This window comes from Adiantum capillus-veneris, chromosome 3 (genome assembly GCF_014529385.1).
Source record: "Adiantum capillus-veneris isolate H3 chromosome 3, ASM1452938v2, whole genome shotgun sequence".
Classification (NCBI taxonomy): Eukaryota; Viridiplantae; Streptophyta; class Polypodiopsida; order Polypodiales; family Pteridaceae; genus Adiantum; species Adiantum capillus-veneris.
Window position 1 is genome coordinate 75,329,939 of NC_140933.1, and position 22,010 is coordinate 75,351,948.

General features: G+C 44.0%; 1 protein-coding gene across 2 annotated transcripts in view; it reads left to right on the forward strand.

The window, feature by feature from the left end:
- The first annotated feature begins 731 nt into the window (after positions 1-731).
- Positions 732-22,010, forward strand: part of LOC147461126 (glucose-inhibited division family A protein) — a 139,310-nt gene continuing 118,031 nt past the window's right edge. For both annotated transcript variants that reach the window (XM_086508743.1, XM_086508744.1), the window contains exons 1-2: positions 732-984; positions 1,504-1,637. In XM_086508743.1, the coding sequence (XP_086364869.1) occupies positions 747-984; positions 1,504-1,637 (372 nt within the window). In that variant the 5' untranslated portion in view covers positions 732-746. The remainder of the gene's footprint in view (positions 985-1,503; positions 1,638-22,010) is intronic.

The window sequence follows — 22,010 nt, forward strand, 5'->3', positions numbered from 1 at the left end:
TTTCGGCAATGCAAGAACGCACAAAAATAGCGGCATACCTTGGGGATCACTTGGATATGAAGCCCCACACACTTCTCTTTCAATCTTTCTCGATTATCCACTCAACTTGAAACCCCAATGCACACACAGTGGGTACACCCTCAAAAGGAAGATGGACCGACTTGGTTCATTTTTGAGAAAATAAATGCAAAGCAAGTAAACTCAAAATTGCAAGAAGTACATTGATGTGACATTGTTGAGATTGAAGGTGTCTGTTTTCTTGCAAGAGAGAAAGAGTCAAGCTGCGAGCCTGCAACGAGAGAGAGAGAGAGAGAGAGAGAGAGAGAGAGAGAGAGAGAGAGAGAGAGAGAGATTACATCAAGGGACCTGCGCTCCTCACCATCATCTCCACACACACACTTGCTATTGTGATCCCCGAGTGAAACCCGAATCGCATCCACCTGTGTGTGTGTGAAAGAGAGAGAGAGAGACCAAACGGGTCCCCACAACCTGCATTGTGCGCTGTCACAAACTAGGCTGCTCCTAATTTCCTGTAGGTGGCCCAAACCTCAACCGATTCCTCCTGGATTGTTCTCTTGATCCCAAACTCCATCAACGACCTTCAATCGCATTGAAACAGCGGCCGTAGGTCCCACCTCCAAAAGGGGCTGTCAAATGATCACGAGGCATCCCATTGCCTGCCCCCGCGTGATACCCCGCTAAAGCGCTCCTTATATATACATTTAGTGCTTCTCATCCTCGTGAAAATGGGCTCGCAGCCACTGACGATGCCGCCGCGAGCTTCGTCTGGATCCTATTTTCGGACCTTCTTTCTGTCAGGAGCACTGCTTTCTCGCCGAGCTTCTGGCGATGCCTTCTTACGCCACTCCCGCCTCCCGGTTTCCCTCCGTCGCCGTCACCAAGCTCCTCTGCAATTCAGAACCTCCTCCATCCATGACATCAGAAGCTTTTCTACCACCGTCACCACGCCCGTTGAGCTGCCAAGTAAGTTATCAGACTCACTTCATTGCACATAGTTTTCATGACTTTCTTCAGGTTCGTCACATTCTCAGTGTATATATCTCGATCACCATGTTGGCTCTGCATGTGCGCACAATGTTTTTTTTGGCAGTGTGACTAGCATTCAACAGTTCCTGCACATGAAATTTGAAAGAGTTCGCTTTTCAACCATCAAAGTAGCTCCTTGTACTTTTCATAATGCAGAACTTTGCATGAGACAGAATTGTCACGGTTGATTTATTTGGCCTCCTTATAAGTGTGTGTTATGTAAAGAGAAAGTATGTACTTATGTATGCAGTGTCCTCTTGCACTCTTTTCATATTTCAACGAAGTTCCAATGTACCGCTCAAGTTGTTGCCAGATATTTTTTAATGCTGTTGAGTTCTATGTAGAGGGTCACCTTATAAGTACTAGACTGCATGCTCATTAAAGCTAGGTTAGCAACCAATGCCTGGTTTTTTTAATTTTTAGTTATACTAATTCTCAGGACTGAATGATTTTCAGGACAAGAAGATGAGGTTTATGATGTGGTTGTGGTTGGAGGCGGACATGCGGGCTGTGAAGCAGCCCTTGCAGCTGCAAGGTTAGGAGCTAGGACCTTGCTACTTACATTGAACCTTGATCGAATTGCCTGGCAGGTATTTTTAAATCATGCTAGAGCATTGACAAACTTATAGGCTCGTGGAAGCTTGCAATTAAAAAATTAATTTTGGTTTATATTTATTCCCCTTTTCTGGATCTTTGTTTGCTATTTCGACTTTTATTCTGTGTGTTATCTAGTAGAGACCAAGGAAAGTATGGAAAACTTGAGTCTATAACTTGAAGCCCAAGTTCGTGTGGGATATTATTTGTTAAGAAGTATTAAAGTTATAATATTTGGCCGACCTATGAAGGTGAAGGTGCCGAGTTTGAGGTACTGTTTTTGGGAAAGGGGTTCTGCTTATGATGTGAGATGATGGCCATGATTTTATTGCGATCCATTGAGTGTGTTGGGGTTTTTCGTTGGTTGAGGATGACGTGGTGACAATAGATGGACTTTTTTGACAAGTTGAAGTCTATGAATGAGAGGTCTTTGCGCTGTTTTGTGAAGTATTGTTTCTTGATTTTATGGAGCGATACTTTACATTACCAAGAGGAGTCCTTAACCTTGGAAAGTGTTTGAAGCCCTTTTTTGTTTAAACAACAAGATGCTCTTCTTAGTTTCATAGGTATGAAACGTCTGCACATAGAAAGGTTCTTCTTACTGTCTCTGGTTCCAAGAGTTTGGCAATTCTCAATGTCTCTTATATTTGACAAGGACAAGAGAAAAGTTTTGAAAACAGAGATTTCAAAGGAGTGTTTGTTTCTTATTGCAAACATGCAGAAGGACGAGAAAGGGGAGGCTCTTTTGCTACCTGCTCTTCGAAAGAGAAACTGTAAAGAGTTTCAAGGGTCATCTCCTAAGTTTACTCCTAGATCTAGGCAGTGAGAGCTTCTTTGTGCCTATGCACGTCCTTGTGAGGCTAGGCTCTCTTGTTTTGGCATTGGGCTTGCCCTAGATTTATTTTGGTTAAACCCGTTTCGACTTAATTAGTGGGCGCCTGTTAATGGCTTGTGACTTCTCATATCTTGCATTATTAGTAGTCTTGGGTGCTTTATGGAAATCGACAAGCTCACAAAAAGGCATGGGAGTGATCGAATCTGTAGGGCCACATGTGACACTATGGTTGTTGAAGAGAGAACATGGAAATGGAGTAATCCACACTCTAGCAAAACCTCCTCAATCTATTGTCAGTCGGCATCCGACATCGCACGCTCCACCTCTAGGTCTCATCCTCTGAAATTGGATGATCATAAAAGAAGTGATATTGGAGATAGAAGAATTTCCCTTTGCCTACCAAAGTCAATTCCAACACTGTCAGGTGCAACGGAATTGAAATGGTGACATGATCTAGACGTTACACTTCCACTAATCTTCACTTCTTTCTTTGTGTTAATGATTGCAACTTAGCTTGAATAATGGTTCTTTTTATTTCCCCGAAGAGAGGAAATGAGAGAGAAGAGGTAAGAGTTCTGTGTGTGTGTGTATATATATATACACACACAGAACCCCCCTTTGAAGTATTATGTGTTCGCATGATTAGTCAGCACACATTGATTGAGTGTTTTATTCGTAATTGTTTTCTGTTTTTTAGTCAGCGTCTTTATGTGATCCCTTTTCATAGGCATGTCATATTGTACGTTGAGCACGATTCACTCATGAATGAGCACAGATGTATGCGGATTACTCATGAAAAGATGAAATGTTTGCACCCAAGGAATTTACATTCCATGTCTCTTCCTTGGCATGACACAGTCGTAGAAAGAGGACAAGAAGGATTGAGCATCAAGCATAGGGATTTCCATTGTGATTTGCCACAATTGATTGATTTAGATGAGAAAGACAAGTTTCGATTCCATTGTTTGCGTGTGTTTGATGAACGGTTTGACACTCCATCACTTTGTTCATCTGCATTGCATGCACAGTTTCTTCGAAAGCATAGTATTTTTCCATCACTTTACATGGAATGGGTATGTTCATGTTTTTGTGTTCGAAGTGGTTTCATGAATTTTTTTTCTCGGAGATTCTTGAAGAAGGTAGACTCATGACTACAGAGGAAGTTGAAGCATGGAAGAAGCCACAAAAGATTTTGTGTCGCTTTCGGCGCAGCCCAAAGAAAAAGACTTTGCAGACCTTTATGGAGTTCAAGTATCGCACAACCCACACATCAGAGTGGGCCGGCGAAGAATCCTTTTCAGGATTCCCGACGCTGTTGGCGATCTCCCTTGACGCCATACAGTTTGGTACCAGTATCTCACTTTGAAAAGGAGGGGATGTCACGTGACACATCCAACCCTTCGTGGACAAGCTACAGCATGACCAGGGTTCAGTTTAATCAAGTCAATCTAGAATAGGAAGTGTTTTGGCACTTTTGTGAGTCTGTTCGCACATAGCATGACCATCAGATTCCAATCAGAACCCATCAGTAGCATTTTTACAGTGCATAGACCTATTTTTCCTATTTTGAACATTTTTCACTTATTTATTAAGTGACTTTTGTTGGAAACTGGGTAGGGCAATTTCGCTAAGTTTGTATGTATAGAAACCTAGCGCTAGCACTTTCTGGCAAAAGAGGCAGCAGGAGCGCTTGCTCACAGGCAACTTCTCAGTAGGACCCCAAGATTCTCTAGCGTTTTTGCATCACAGCAAATGAGCTAACGTTTTTGGATCAAGAACCTAGATCAGCCAACGTTTTTGCATCTGCATCAACCCGGCGACAACAAAGTACATATCAGCACTAGCGTTAGTGGTTTGCACCAGCAGATTCACAACGTTTTTGCAGCAGGAACCATTTTCAACCCTAGCGTTTTTGGATCAGCATACCAGCCTAGCGTTTTGCAGATCCTTCGCGACGGAACAGTTAGAAGCATCAGCGTTTTCAGTTTTCAGCAGTTAGGCACAACAGAACGACCCCCGAACATCGCAGATCTCACCTTCCTGCAACAGATCCTCGCCGCACGGTCAGATCTCGCGATGTTTGCAGTTTCAGCCCAAAAAACGCAGATTTCAGCATCTGCGTTTTCAGCGCATCGTCGTCGCATCGTCGCCATCGACATCGTCACCGACATAGAGTCAGATTTCAGCACATAAAGATTCGCAGATTTCAGCCATTAGCATTCTCAGATTCAGCCTGTCTCGTCGTCGTCCTCATCATCGGCAAGTCCAAGCATTGTAGAGATTTGTGCAATCATAAGTAGACCGTCCTCGCCATAGAGAGTGTGGACTTTGGAGAAGGGTTTGACAACATTCTGGTGTCGTATTCTTCTCTCTATCTCTCAATCTCAGCACCTTCATTCACAGTGTTCATCCACTTTGTTTGTGTCCATTGCACTCTCTCACTAAAGGAACAGAAAGCTCTCCCTTCCGTAAGTAAAAGGTGTTGGGATTAAAGTAAAAGGTGTTGGGATTAAAGCCCAAGTGGCCTCTTATGCGGATATGGCAGGCCGCCCCCCTAACTCACTTACCTCTAACTCTTTGTATATACTCACATATACTTTGTGAATACTAAGTTAATTAGGAGATAACCCTTCTAACAGCTCTTTGCGTATTGTATTGTGTAAGCTCACTGTGTGTGTGTGTGTGAGAGAGTCGACCCACGCTCCGCTCCGCGACTTCAATTGGTATCAGAGCCTTGGTTCAATGCGGATTTGCGCAATCGCGCGCGCGCACACTTTTTCGGCAGATTCTGGATCCGGAGTTCGAAAATTCACACTCGGCGTTCCGGGAGCGTTTCCATCAGGTGATCTGGGGTTTTACCCTCCTTTCGAAGCCGTTTATGCCCTGAGAATTTCGTTCTGAGCACTACAGCAGAAGATAGATTTCAAACGCAAAGAAATCCGTCTTGTGTAGATTGGCAAGCAGGAGGTGGTCGACATCAATATCGGCATCGACATACATCACTTATTAGTCTTCAGAGCATCATCTATAGACCAGGTACACATATATATCGTCAGATATATATATTGCAGTCTGCATTGCTACTTCTTGTGCTTGCCAGGTTCCAGGGGAGGTGTGGCCATACGACGGCTTGACACCACTGGCATGTATTGTAGATTGATGTACTGTGATTGTGGGTCTGCTAGTTGTGAGTCACGTTAGCAGACAGACCGCCGCAGCGGTCATAGGACAGTGATTGGTCTATTATAGGATGTATGCTAGTTCTGGGCAGTTTGCTGAGCCATCTGAGAGGGTCGTGTGTGAGGTTTTTTGAAGCCAAGCTCTGGGGGCTGGGTTACCCAGTGTGAGGTGGATTAGGTTGCTGGAGTTCCCCTCTACACGCATCCTCTTCGGCAACTTTTATCCCTTAGGATGTATGACTTTGTGTAGACATTGGATTGCATCTTATGCGTCAGGCCGTTGAGGCATTGTTCAGAGTTCGGTCTTGAGACAGATACAGGTTCTGTCTTTGCCCAGAGAGGAGACAGTGTATGCTTACAGGACAGCATATTACAGAGATTTTTTAGATTTGTCACTGGTCAGCTATTTATGATTGTTTTTTAGCTATCTTTTGGTTCCCAGAGCTCAGTTTACAAGGGAGACTCTGTCAAAAATTTTCAAAATACTGACAGTTCCTGAGGAGAGGTGTTCAGCTTGTTGATTACAGCTTGTTTACTATGTACAGAGGCTAGTTTACAGGGAAAATTCTGCCGGATTTTTCTCAGGAGTAAACAGTTTGGCAGATATGGCATCTTCTCAAAGTGAGACTCTTTACAACATAAAGAAGCTGGATGGCACAAACTTTCCATTCTGGAAGAAGCAGATTTGGCAGGTTTTGGTGCAGAAAAAACAAGTGAAGCCACTGAAGCTCAAAGGGGAGAGACCAGAAGGTATGGCTGAAGATGAGTGGGAAGAGCTTGACGAGTTAGCTTGTTCCACACTCATGCTGACACTGACAGAAAATGTTTACTTCAACGTAGCAGAAGAGACTACTGCGTATGGCGTATGGCAAAAGCTATGTGGTATGTACGAGAAACAAAGTGCTGCTTCTCAGATTTATTGGCTCAAGAAATTGGTGGATTTGAAGATGAAGGAAGGGACAGCCATGTCAAATCATCTGAATGAATTTCACACAATTTTCAGCCAGTTAACAGCATAGGAGATAGTCTTTCCAGATTCAGTGAAGGCTATGTTTCTCTTAATCACTTTGCCAGACAGTTGGGATACTTTTCGTACAGCGTTAAGCAATTCTGTCGCGCCAGAAGGTCTTACAAGTGCCAATGTAGAAGGCAGCTTGCTCACAGAGGAAGTGAACAGGAAGAACATTGACAAAGGCAAAGGCAATAGTTCTTTGGTCGTTCGAGGGAGACAACAGTTTAAAGAGAAGAAGGGTAAGAAGGCACAAAACCGAAGTAAGTCTCGTGATTCGAAGTCAAAGGATGACATAGAATGCTACCATTGTGGCAAGAAGGGTCACATGAAGCGAGACTGTACGAAGTGGAAACAAGAAAAAGGAAAAACAAAGAGTTCTGAGCAAGATGAAAAGAAAAGTTCGGTGAAGATTGAAGAGGTGAATGTCACAAGATCTGGTTCAGACAGTGATTCTGGTATAGCAGCTGGTGACATCTTCCTTACAAGCAATCTTGATTCTGTTTTCTTGACTGCAGAGGATGGACATGCTATGAGTGATTGGATTATCGACTCAGGGGTATCTTTACATGTTTCTCCGCACAAAGAGTGGTTTACATCATATGTGGCTACTAAAGATTATGTCAGACTTGGCAATGAGCAGGTTTGTGACATACTTGGAGTGGGAGATGTGCAGTTGAAGTTTCAGAATGGCTCTTCTTTATGGCTCAAGAATGTCAGACATGTTCCAGCAATCCGAAAGAGCTTGATTAGTACAGGGAAGTTGGATGAGGCGGGTTATGTGACAGTTTTTGGGAACAGCGCTTGGAAGATCTCCAAAGGTTCCATGACTGTAGCACATGGCAGCAAGTCAGGAACTCTGTACACTTTACATGTTTCAGAGGTTAAAAACCATGTAATTAATGTGATTGAGCAGCCAAGTGTGTCACTGTGGCATCGTAGGTTGGGACATATGTCAAAGAGAGGAATGGAAATACTTTCTCATTATGGTTATTTGCCTGGCTTTTCATTTTAAGATTTCGAGTTTTGTGAGCATTGTGTTTATGGTAAGCAAACACAGGAACCGCACAGATCAAAGAGGAATCGTAGGGACGAACGGTTAGCTCTTGTACACAGTGATCTATGCGGACCAATGCCTAGTTTGTCACTAGGGGGAGCAGCGTACTTTTGTACATTCATAGATGACTATTCTCGCAAAGTATGGGTTTACTTCTTGAAGCACAAGGATGAGGTGCTCAAGGTCTTTAAGACATTCTTGCAGCTGGTGGAGAATCAGAGTGGTCAGAAGCTGAAGTGCTTGAGAACTGACAATGGTGGAGAGTACGTTTCCAAAGCTTTTCAAGACTTTTGTGAAGCAAAAGGGATTAAGCGGGAACTTACTGCACCATATAATCCTTCACAGAATGGGGTTGCAGAACGTATGAATAGGACCATACAAGAGAAGGTCAGAAGCATGTTGTCAAATGCTGAGTTGCCTGATGGATTTTGGGCGGAAGCAGTGGCTACAGCAGTCCATTTGATCAACAGGTCTCCTAGTAGGGTTCTGGATAAGAGTGCAGTGGCCGAGATGCTATGGACAAGCAAGGCACCTTCGTATAAGCATCTCAGAGTCTTTGGTTGTGAAGCTTATAGCCATATTCCTAAGGAGTTCAGAAATAAGTTAGAACCAAAGAGCAAGAAGTGTATATTTCTTGGCTACGGAGAATCGGGCGAGATGGGTTACCAGCTTTGGGATCCTGAGTCCAGAAAGCTTATTCGTAGCAATGATGTGCATTTCAATGAAGCCAAGTTTCACGCTAAGCCAGAGAAGACAGAGGAGATCAGAAGAGTTGTCTTCAGGGAAGATGGACCTAGTGCTAGCACATCAAGAGAGCATGGTCAGGCTCAGGAACAGTCTATAGTGGCTAGAGAGGCAGAATCAGTTGTGGTGAGACGTTATGAGCGTGTCTCCAAACCACCTGATCGTTATGTGCCATCTCTAAATTATGTCATGCTCACAGATTGCGGAGAACCATCTTGTTACAAGGAAGCATTACAAGTGGTTGACTCGAAAAAATGGCAGTTGGCCATGCTGTCAGAGATGACAGCTCTGCATAAAAACCAGACATGGAAGTTGGTTAAATTACCACAGGGCAAAAAGGCTCTACCTTGTAAATGGGTTTACAAGTATAAGATCACCGCTCATGATAGTCAGCCAAAGTACAAAGCAAGGCTTGTTGCCAAGGGCTTTAAGCAAGAACAAGGCATTGACTTTGATGAAGTCTTCTCTCCAGTGGTCAAGATGACTACATTGAGATGCTTTCTTGCATTGGTTGCTATATTGGATTTGGTGTTGCACCAAATGGATGTCAAGACAGCGTTCTTGCATGGTGATTTAGATGTGGAAATTTACATGCAGCAGCCAGAAGGGTTTGTTGAGAAAGGCATGGAACATTTGGTATGCCAGTTGTTAAAGAGTCTTTATGGCTTAAAACAATCACCGAGGGCATGGTACCATAAGTTCCACCAGTTTATGCTTTCTCAAGGCTACAAACGTAGTGAGTTTGATCACTGTCTATATACAAAGAAGGCTAAGGATGGCAGTTGGCTGATCCTTATTTTGTATGTGGATGACATGTTGATTGCTGGTAAACCCTTGGAAGAAATTTCAGCTTTGAAGTCAAAGATGGCAAAATCGTTTGACATGAAAGACATGGGTGAGGCAAGTCATATACTTGGTATGCGCATTGAGAGAGACAGATCAAAGAAGTTGATTTGGTTATGTCAAACAGAGTATATTGACAAGGTTTTGCAACGTTTCAATATGGAGAAGGGAAAGACATTGAGTGTTCCATTGCCACCATATATGAAACTTAGCAAACAAGATTGTCCTGTGTCTGAGGAAGAAAAGGCTGAAATGGATAAGATTCCATATGCGTCTGCAGTGGGTAGTTTGATGTATGCAATGATTGCTACACGTCCGGATATTGCATTTGCAGTGGGAGTGGTTAGCAGATATATGTCAAATCCCGGCAAGAAACATTGGGAGGCAGTGAAAGGTATCATGAGATACTTAAAACATACAAAGAGTGTGCGCATATGCTATGGTAGTCAGGATTTGAGTGTCAGAGGATACACTGACTCAGATTATGCAGGAGACTTGGATAAGAGGAGATCTACATCAGGCTATGTCTTTACATTGGCTGGAGGTGCCACATCATGGCGATCTCGATTACAAGATTGTGTTACGCAGTCTACTACAGAAGCTGAGTATGTTGCAGCAAATGAGGCATGCAAAGAAGCTATTTGGCTTGGTAGATTGGTTGCAGACTTGGGAATCAAAGTAGATATGCCAGAGTTATATTGTGATAGTCAAAGTGTTATACAATTGGCAAAGAATCCAGTGTTCCATTCGAAGACTAAGCATATTGATGTCAAATATCACTTCATTAGGGAAGTACTTGAAGACAAGCAGATACAACTGCTGAAGATCCACACCAAGGACAATCCTGCTGATCTACTCACAAAGGGACTTCCAGGAGAGGGCTTTGTGCATTGTCGTGAGTTATTGGGCATTGGATAGATGACAGCCATGTAAATCTTTGTATATTTATGTTCATAGATTTACAGTTACTTAAAGTGCCACATTGGACTTTAAGTGGGAGGTTGTTGGGATTAAAGCCCAAGTGGCCTCTTATGCGGATATGGCCGGCCGCCCGCTTAACTCACTTACCTCTAACTCTTTGTATATACTCACATATACTTTGTGAATACTAAGTTAATTGGGAGATAACCCTTCTAACAGTTCTCTGCGTACTGTACTGTGTAAGCTCACTGTGTGTGTGTGTGTGAGAGAGTCGACCCACGCTCCGCTCCGCGACTTCAAAAGGAACCCTTGAGCATAGTTCGGAGCACTCATCTTGAACAAAGTTCAACACTCACTTCCGCTGCACCGTACAAATAATGGGATCACATTGGGCAGTTCACCTGAGATGCCAAAACTCTAAGAATTTTGCTGGTCTTTGAATCCTTTTCTCAGGCTGTTGCTGGTCTTTTTTGCTGGGTACTGGATTCTATTCTCTTAACCTAGTTCTATTTGGGTATGGTGTACTGGTTAGGAAGATTAATTTTTGAACTTTCTTAAACACCACTTGCTGGTTTTAGACTTATAGTACTGGGTATTTTTATTTCTATAGTGAATGGTCTGGCAGGGTCCACTATATGGTAGTGTTTATTGTAACAGGTTGGAGATAAACTTGGCTAATCCTAGGTGATCTTGGCTTTGTTCATTGTCTTGTTGGCTTGGTGTGCTAACTTTGGTTGTCACGTGCACATCTAACCCTATGTGTACGTGGATAAGCTACTTCATGACATGGTGTTAGGTGCAGCGGAATGAATGTTGTATTTTCTCAAGATTAGTGATCTTTATTGCTCAAGGTTCCTTTTAGTTCTTTATGGAAAGAGAGAGCTTTCTGTCTTGTAGAGTGTTGTGGTCACGAACAAAGTGAGTGGATATTGTGCGTGCAAGTGAATGAGACTGAGAGAAGGAGAGAGAAGAGATACGACACCGAGAGTTTGTAAAACCCTCCTCCGAAGGCCCCACTCTCGTCGGCGAGAGTGGTCTATTCTTTGATTGCACAAAGGTGTACAATGTGTATGCAATGGACTATGCAACTTGGTCTATGCCGATGACGACGACGACGACGACAACGATGACGACGACGATGGCTGAAATCTGAGATCTTCTAATCGCTGAATTTCGGGACTGTTTCGGTGGCTGAAAATGACTGTTTTGGCTGTGTTTTCTTGGCTGAAAAATGAGGTTTCTTAGGGCTGAAAATTGATGGTCTTTACGGGCTGAATCTGCTACACTTTCGGTGAATAATGCCGGTCTTAATTTGCTGCTGAAATCCAAAAACGCCAGGGGCTGAAATTGGTCCTTCTGTCGCTGGGGTTCTGCAAATGCAAAAACGCTAGGCTGATCTGCTGTGTCGTGATGACGCCGGGGCTGATCTGCTGTGCACAAATCGCCAAGGCTGATCTGATGCAAAAATGCTAGGTCTTCTGTGGAGAAAACGCCAGAGTAGTCGCGGGGATTGGTCTTGCTGAGAAGTTGCCTGTTGAGCAAGGTGCTCCTGCTGCCTCTTCTGTCATTTAGTGCTAACTTGGGTTTGCTTATATAGAAATTTAGCAAAATTGCCCTATCTACTTTTGTTGGAAAGTCACTTAAAAATAATAAGTGAAAATTCCAATAGAAAGGAAAATAGGCTAAATGCATTGGAAAATTTCCCTAACTGATGCTAATGGATTCTGATGGGAATTCCGATGATCATGCTGTGTGCAACCGGATGATATGCAGCTATGCTAAGTGATTGGGCATGCACGGTCTACGAATAGACTCACAAAAGTGCTAGATCACTGCTAATCTAGACTTGATTGAACCGACTGAATCCTGCTGTGGTGTAGCTTGTCCACGGACACATAGGGTTGGGATGTGTCACGTGACATCCCCTCCTTTTCAAAGTGAGGTACTGGTACCGAACTGTATGGCGTCGAGGGAGATCGCCAACAGCATCCGGAATCTTGGAAGGGACTCTTCGTCGGCCCACTCTGATGTGTGGGTCGTGCCGTACTTGAACTTCATAAAGGTCTGCAACGCTTGCTTCTTTGGGCTGCGCCGAAAGCGACTGAAAGTCTTTTGAATCTCCTTTCTTGCTTCAACTTCGTCTAGAGTCCTGCTTCTGTCGTCTTCAAGAATCTCCATGGCTGAAAATTGCTGAAACAATCTCCAACACAAAACCATGAACATACCTATTCCATGTAAAGTGAAGGAAAAAAATCTTGTCTTCGCTAAAGACTGTGTATGCAATGTAGATGAACATAGAGATGGAGTGACAACCCGTTCTTCAAACACATGCAAACAATGCGGTCGAATCTTTTCTGTGTGATCGAAATCAATCAACTGTGCTCGATGATCATACTATCATGTGCTCTTTCGGAAACTGTGTCATGCCAAGGAAGAGACATGGAATGTGACTTCCTGACATACAAACTTTTCAACTTTTCATGAACAATCCGCATACATTGGTGCTCATCCATGAGAGAAACGTGCTCAACATACAATATGTCATGCCTAGGAAAAGGGATCACATAACGATGCTGACTAAAATACAGGAAACCTTCACGAATGAAACACTCGAACAATGCGTGCGTATCAATCATGGGAACACATAATACTTCCTGTGATGGTTCTTTGGACCAAGGCTTGAGAGCCAAGATCGGTTCGTCTTGAATGATCGAATCGTCCTGTGGGGGTTCTTTAGACCTTGACTCGAAAGCCAAGATCGGATCTTCGTGATTGATCGAATCTGCGAGGTTAGTTTCGCTAGGAAAAGCATCCACTAACACATCAGTCTTGTGAACAATCACATCTTGATTATGCAAATCATCATACTTGTCATTGTCATCCAAATCATTGGCATCCAAATCATCATGCAAATCATTGTCATTCAAATCATCATGCTTAGCAATATCATTCAAATCATCATCATGCTTCATACAATCATGCAAATCCTGTGTATCATGCTTTGGAGAAGAATAGATTGAGAGAGTCTCCTTTTCCCTATCTTGTTGAATCTGTGCCTGTATTTTAGAAAAGAGTCGTAACATCTCTTGCCTTATTTCTTTGTTCTCGCGATCAAACTTGGCTTGCATTTCTTTGTTCTCGCGATCAAATTCTGCTTCTCTTGCTTTGGCTTCCAAGCGAGCTTGCTCTCTCTCACGCGCTATGGTTGCCATTCCTTCTTTGTATTCATGATCTATGGCTGCCCTTCGTTCTTCGTAAGCCTTTCTTTCTGCTTCTCTTTCTTGGTCTAACTCCTCCATAGGAATCGTGCAATCTTTGTCGTAGATGGGGAAGGGTCGGAAAAACCTCCTGGTGAGGAAAATTCTTCTTCGCCTCTCTCATGCTCATCACTTTCAAGCGAAGTATCCAATCCGCTTCGAGTGATGATCATCCTGCAATCGTGGTTCTTGTGGGTTCGTGTGGTCTTGGGTTCTTAAGTTCATGAGGAACTTGGGTTCTTGGGGATCTTGGGTTCTTAAGTTCACGAGGAACATGAGTTCTTGAGGTTCTTGAGTCTTGAGGGTCTTGGGTTCTGTTGGAATTAGGGTTGCAGAGAAACACACACAGCTTGGAGAAGACGAAGGAAGCTCAAGGCACACAATAGAGAGTATGTTACTTAGTGTGCAATGGAAAGATAGATAGCCCTAGAGTGATGGGCGTATATACAATGCACGGGGGAAAAAACCTCCTAAAGAGGGAAAAAATGCCCCGGCGGTCCTAGTGTGTTCACACACATCACTACCACATGTATATGGTAACAAATCCCCCCTGGAGTGATGCGGTGAACGAGAGCTGGCACATGAGTAAAGGGAAGTGCCATGCCCTGAGGACGGGATCAGTCCACAAAGGGGAGTAAGCCCAAAGCTTTGCGGAAAGCTTCAAGCTTCTCACGAGACAATGCCTTTGTGAAAAGATCTGCAAGGTTGTCCTGTGTTGGCACATAAGCCAAGCTGATCTCTCCTGCTGAGAGCCTCTCCCTGACATAGTGGTAATGCACCTCAATGTGCTTTGTGCGAGCATGAAAAACTGGGTTCCTCGCAACTGCCAATGCGCTCTGACTGTCAGTGTAGATAGTGTTGGCAGTGTCCTGTCCAACACCCAAGTCAGCCATAAGGCGTCTGAGCCATACACACTCAACCGTAGCTGTGAAGACTGCCCTGTACTCAGCCTCACAACTCGAAGTGGCCACAGTAGGTTGCTTCTTGCTCAACCATGATATACATGAACTGCCAAGCATGAAACAAAAACCACTTGTGGACACTCGCGTGTCAAAACAACCAGCCCAATTTGAGTCCGAAAAAGCATGTAAGTCTGGCGGCAATGATCCCCCCTTGGGATAAAACAAGCCAAGATGTAAAGTGCCACTAAGGTAGCGGAAAATCCTCTTGACAGCCTGCCAATGCTTAGACCCTGGGCTATGCATAAATCTGCTGACCTGCGAGACTGCAAACTGAATATGTGGCCTCGTGTTGCATACATAAATGAGGCAGCCAACAGCAGTTTGGTAAAGAGTGACATCAGCAGGATCGCCAGCATCATGTAGACTCAACTTCAAACCTGTTTCCATGGGAGTGGCAATAGGTTTGCAATCCTCAAGTCCAAACTTACATAGCAATGTCTCTATGTAACTTTTCTGACACAAGGCAATACCACCATCACACTACTTAAACTGTATACCCAAGTAATGATGCAACAACCCCAAATCTTTTATCTTGAAAGTAGCATTCAAATCAGCCTTAAATTCAGCAATATGTCTCTTATTTGGTCTAGTGATCAGCAAATCATCAACATAAAGAACCACAATGAGAAATACATCATCCTCACGCTTTACATACTCTGTGCTTTTTGTTGGACTGTTACGAAAGCCTCGTTTAACCAAATGAGTGTTAGCTTTCTCATACCAAGCACGAGGAGATTGCTTCAACCCATACAAAGCCTTTTTACATTTGCACACTTTGTCTTCTTGTCCTTTTATGACAAAACCGCGAGGCTGCGTTACATAAACTTCCTCAAATATGTCACCATTCAAGAAAGCAGTAACAATGTCTGATTGATGTACATCCCAACCAAAATGAGCTGCCAATGCACATAGAAAACGCACAGTAGTCATACGACAAGTGGGAGCAAAAGTCTCTTCATAATCTATGCCTTTTTGTTGTGCATAACCCTTTGCAACAAGTCGAGCCTTATGGCGATCGATCTCACCATCCGGCTTGCGTTTCAACTTGTAAACCCACTTCGTACCAATGGCCTTTTTGCCAGGAGGCAAATCACATAAAGTCCATGTGTCATTCTCCATAAGTGCATCATATTCTGATTTCATGGCAGCAATCCAATTTTTTGAATTCTGTGCTTCATCAAAAGACAGAGGCTCCTCAACATCATGTAAACTAGACACAGCCAAAGCATAACAATCTGATGCATAAGATGCATGGCGAGAGCCTGAACGAGTACGACTAGATAAAGGTGCATCCAATTTACTGTCACGCAAAGTGTGCACCAGCCATTTTGGCATACCTCTAGCTTGCTCATTTTCAGCCCTTTCCTCATCAAGTACATCATGTACATCTGCATCAGTAATAGGCTGTTCTAAAACATTTTCAGAAACCCCCATAGGCTGTACATTTGCCTCATTGGAACTTACATTCATATTTCCACCACTGAAAAGAGGCAACAAAGTGTCATAAATGTCCTGTGAGCTTACATTACTGTCTCTAGTACATGACAGCAAGGGCTGAACAGAGTCTTCCACAAACACTACATCCCGTGAAACCAGAATACGTTTTGTTTGCGGATGATACAACCTGTAACCTTTGCTTTCAGCACTATAACCAACAAAAATACATTTGACAGCCTTATCATCCAATTTTCTGCGCTGCACTTGTGGCACCAAAGCATATGCCAAACAGCCAAAAACACGCATGTGCTCAATAGAAGGTTTTCTATCATGCCATGCTTCATATGGAGTAATAGACTGCAAAGCTTTCGTAGGACACCTGTTAAGTACATAAGTGGCACACATGATGGCCTCAAGCCAAAAAGAATGCGGCAAAGCTTGACTTTTGACCATACATCATGCCATTTCCGTTAGTGACTTGTTTTTCCTCTCAGCAACACCATTTTGCTGAGGTGTATAAGGCATTGTACATTGGTGTTTTATCCCACGACTAGCCAGAAATGCATTAAATTCATGAGACATATACTCCCCCCCTCGATCGGAACGGAGGGTGTCCATAGTACATTTTGAGACATTTTCAGCCATAGCCAAAAATTGTTTGAAGCACATAAAAACTTCGGACTTCGCTTTAAGCGGAAATACCCATGCATGCCTGGAGTAATCATCAATGAAAGTCACGAAGTACAGGTAATTGCCCAAGGACGGAGTTTGCATGGGCCCACAAACATCACTATGCACAAGCTGCAACCTGCATGTGGCCCTAACTGAACCATCCTTTGGAAACTTAGAACGCTGCATTTTACCAAGAATACAGCCTTCACAAACATGTTTGACAGGTGCTTCAAGAGGCGGCAAAGAAGCAACCATATCAGATTTCTGCAAACGCAGCAAACTGGCAAAATTCAGATGACCAAAACGTGCATGCCAAAGTTTTGCATCTGAAATAGCCCTTGAATCTGCAACAGCATTTGCAAAATTTTGTCCACACTTGTCATACAAAGTGAGCTTATACAGCCCACGGCACAAAAGCCCAGATGCAACAATTTCATCACCAAAACTGAGATCATGAACTGTACATCTGTCATCCACAAATTTGACTACAAGTCCAAGTCTAGCAAGTGCGGATACAGACAAGAGATTCTTCTTGATCCCAGGTACATAAAGTGCATCAACAAGTGTGAAGGAACTGCCATTAGCAGCAGTGAGCACAATCTTTCCAACTCCCTGAACTGGATAAGAGGCGTTGTTGGCACAAGTGACTGAATTCCCATGAGGGATAGACTCGAGAGAGGTAAACAATTCACGATGTGAGGTAATGTGCTTTGTAGCACCACTGTCGAAATACCACACATGTGAATCTGCAGCAACTGACAAGCATGCATCATGGACAGCAGGATTGTAAGTGCACTCTGCGCTAAAAGCCCATTCTGCATCAACATCAGCATCACAATCTCCTTTCACAGAAAACTCAACAATGGCTGCATTTGTAGTGGAACCAACATTTGCAGTGGAACCACCCTCTTTCTTCTTAGCCTCTTTGGCCTTCAACTTAGGATACGACTTGATCAAGTGATCATTAGCTTTACAATAATGGCAACGCATCTTCTTTTTGCCCTTATCACCAGAATTGCCAGACGAATTGTTGCCAGCAGAAGCATTAGGAACAGAATTTTTGCCACTCGCAGCAGAACCATAAGAAGTGGCTGCATTACTGTTACCACCCTTTCTTTGAGAAGCAATAAAAGCCTGTTCAACTGCACGCTGCCTAGTCCTGTTTTTTCTAGAAAGTGACTCTTGCAACAGCAATGTGCATAATGCATCAAACTTGACAACTTCAGGATTTCCTTGGGTCATGAGTCTCCAAGTACTAGCAAAAGTCTGGTAGGAATCTGGTAAGGCATCAAGAACAGTCTGCACAAGGGAATTGTCCGAAATGACTTCACGTGCAGAAATGAGTTGCTCATTGATATCCTTGACACTAGCAAGGAAAGTGTCCATATCATCTTCCTCATGCATAATCTTCGACTCCAGCTCTTTACGCAGCAAAGCAATTTTAGCCTCATTGCGGCTTGCATAAAGACCTGCTAGAATATCCCAAGCCTGTTTTGCAGATTTTGCTGAACGGATGTGAGGAATAATGGTGCGCTTCACAGACAACGCAATCAATGCATGAGCCTGCGCATCCTTAACATCCCAATGAGCTTGTTCTGTCGTAGGCAAAACAACTCTAACAACTGCAATCCTTGCAGCAAGACCTGCAACATCCTCAACATCGCCTACATCTTCAGAACCAGGACGTACATCAATGCCCTGCACAATGTTCCAGACACCTTTTGATACAAGAACATGTTGCATCATATAAGCCCACATAGGGTAGTTGTCCCCATCCAACCTGTCCTCAGCAGCAAACATCTTGAACACATCTGTGTTGTTGTTGTCAGCCATGGTAAATGCTGCACCTGATGTGAAAACTGCCCGAAAATAGGAGAAATGGAGCGGGAACAACTTGTGCTATATAGCACAAACCGTAGAAGACTATAAGGCACCTGTTATGCAGAAAACGGCACTGACAGAAAATCTGCACAAAATGACGAAATAGCCTGTGCAGTACTGCCCGTAGTGGAAACGGAGGCCGAAATGAGCCCAAATCAAAATTCTGAGCAGACCAAGCTCTTCCATCTTTCCCAAAATATTTGTCGACCTGCGAACGCTCGCCAAAGCTCACTGAAATCGGAGAAAGTGAGCAGGCGTGTGCTGGAGCAGCTGGCGACTAAGCTCGGGAGGACGTGACCTGCTCTGATACCAATTGTTGGAATTAGGGTTGCAGAGAAACACACACAGCTTGGAGAAGACGAAGGAAGCTCAAGGCACACAATAGAGAGTATGTTACTTAGTGTGCAATGGAAAGATAGATAGCCCTAGAGTGATGGGCGTATATACAATGCACGGGGGAGAAAACCTCCTAAAGAGGGAAAAAATGCCCCGGCGGTCCTAGTGTGTTCACACACATCACTACCACATGTATATGGTAACAGGTTCTTGAGGTCTTGAGGTTTTCTTTCGCTTGCAAATCGCGTTGAAGAAGGATCTTCTCTTCACCCGAGTTCTACTCCTTTCTACGGGCGCACCCCTTGGTGGCCTTGCGCTTACACCAAGGTTGCTTTTTCCAACCTCACGTCGATTGGCCGGCCGCTAAGTGCACGGTCCGCTCTCAATGAGTGAAAAGAGACACAAGGGGAGGCTGGACAAGCCCTTCTTTCTTGGGATTCCTGTCACTCTTCAACAAAACACGATTAGGAATCGCCACGCCCAAGTAAACTTGGGTTCATGCGATCGCAACAAGCAAAAAAATAAAAATAAAAATCTTGTGGTTCTTTTCCTTGAGTAATGCAGAACACTTCCAAAGCTTTGATACCAATGTTAGGTGCAACGGAATGAATGTTGTATTTTCTCAAGATTAGTGATCTTTATTGCTCAAGGTTCCTTTTAGTTCTTTATGGAAAGAGAGAGCTTTCCGTCTTGTAGAGTGTTGTGGTCACGAACAAAGTGAGTGGATATTGTGCATGCAAGTGAATGAGACTGAGAGAAGGAGAGACAAGAGATACGACACTGAGAGTTTCTAAAACCCTCCTCCGAAGGCCCCACTCTCGTCGGCGAGAGTGGTCTATTCTTTGATTGCACAAAGGTGTACAATGCGTATGCAAGGGACTATGCAACTTGGTCTATGCCGACGACGACGACGACGACGACGACGACGATGGCTGAAATCTGAGATCTTCTAATCGCTGAATTTCGGGACTGTTTCGGTGGCTGAAAATGACTGTTTTGGCTGTGTTTTCTTGGCTGAAAAATGAGGTTTCTTAGGGCTGAAAATTGATGGTCTTTACGGACTGAATCTGCTACACTTTTGGTGAATAATGCCGGTCTGAATCTGCTACACTTTCGGTGAATAATGCCGGTCTGAATTTGCTGCTAAAATCCAAAAACGCCAGGGGCTGAAATTGGTCCTCCTGTCGCCGGGGTTCTGCAAATGCAAAAACGCTAGGCTGATCTGCTGTGTCGTGATGACGCCGGGGCTGATCTGCTGTGCACAAATCGCCAAGGCTGATCTGATGCAAAAACGCTAGGTCTTTTGTGGAGAAAATGCCAATGTAGTCGCGGGGGTTGGTCTTGCTGAGAAGTTGCCTGTTGAGCAAGGTGCTCCTGCTGCCTCTTCTGTCATTTAGTGCTAACTTGGGTTTGCTTATATAGAAACTTAGCGAAATTGTCCTATCTACTTTTGTTGGAAAGTCACTTAAAAATAATAAGTGAAAATTCCAATAAATAGGAAAATAGGCTAAATGCATTGGAAAATTCCCCTAACTAATGCTAATGGATTCTGATGGGAATTCCGATGATCATGCTGTGTGCAACCGGATGATATGCATCTATGATAAGTGACTGGGCATGCACGGTCTACGAATAGACTCACAAAAGTGCCAGATCACTGCTAATCTAGACTTGACTGAATTGACTGAACCCTGCTGTGGTGTAGCTTGTCCACGGACACATAGGGTTGGGATGTGTCACGTGACACATGGGTTCAATTCAGTTAGATTAGGAACTGTTCTGGCTTTTTTGTGAGTCTGCTCGCAGACCGTGCATGTCGAGGCACTTAGAGTAGATGCATATCCTGTGGTTCCACACAGCATGAACATCAGATTTCCATCAGAACCCATCAAGAGCATTTTTACAGTGCATAGACCTACTTTCCCCATTTTTGACATTTTTCACTTATTAATATTAAGTGACTTTTGTTGGGAACTAGGTAGGGCAAATTTACTAAGTTTGTATATATAGAAACCTAGCGCTAGCACTTTCTGGCAGAAGAGGCAGCAGGAGTAGCTTGCTCAACAGGCAACTTCTCAGCAAGACCCCCCACAGAGGCCTAGCGTTTTTGCAAGAGATAGCAGAACCTAGTGTTTTTGCATCAGATCAGCTAGCATTTTTGCACTTGCAGATTCTCGGCGATAATAGACAACAGATCAGCCCTAGTGATAGCAGATTCCCCAGCGACAGCAGATCAGCCCTAGCGTTAGCAGTTTCATTAGCAACGACAGATTTCAGCCCCTAGCGTTTTTGGTTTGCAGATCAACCTCGTTTTTGGAGATCTTCGCGACGGAATCAGCCCTAGACTCAACATTTTCAGTTTTCAGCAGTTAGACCCCGCACTAGAAGCTCCGAACCTCGCAGATCTCACCTCCCCGTAGCAGGTTCTCGCCGCACGGTGAGATCCCGCAAAGTTCGCAGTTTCTGCCCAGAAAACGCAGATTTCAGCATCTGCGTATTCAACGTGTCGTAGTCGTTCCGTCGTCATCGACATAGAGTCAGAATTCAGCAGATAAAGATTTGCAGATTTCAGCCATTAGTCTTTTCAGATTTCAACGTGTCTCGTCGTCGTCCTCATCGTCGTCGACATTGTCGGCAAGTCCAAGCATTGTAGAGATTTGTGCAATCAATAGTAGACCGCTCTCGCCATAGAGAGTGGAGCCTTCGGAGGAGGGTTTGACAACATTCTGGTGTCGTATTCTTCTCTCTCTATCTCTCAGTCTCAGCAACTTCATTCATACTGTTCACCACTTTGTTTGTGTCATTGCACCATCTCACTAAAGGAACGGAAGGCTCTCCCTGCCATAAGTAAAAGGAACCCTTGAGCACAGTTCGGAGCACTCATCTTGAGCAAAGTTCAACATTCACTTCCGCTGCACCTTACATTGGTATCAGAGCTTTGGTAGTGTTTTGTATCACTTAAGGAAAGAGCCACATAATCTTATTTTGCTTATTGCGGTCGCAGGTAACCAAAGTCCACTTCGGCGTGTTGATTCCTAATCGTGTTTTTGAAGAGTGACAAGAAGCCCAAGGAAGAAGGGCTTGTCTAGTCTCCCCTTGTTTCTCTTTTTACTCATTCAGAGCGGACCGTGCACTTAGCGGCCGGCCAATCGACGCGAGGAGGGAAAAAGCAACCTTGGTGTGAGCGCAAGGCCGCCAAGGGGTGCGTCCGCAGGAAAGAGAAGAGCTTGGGTGAA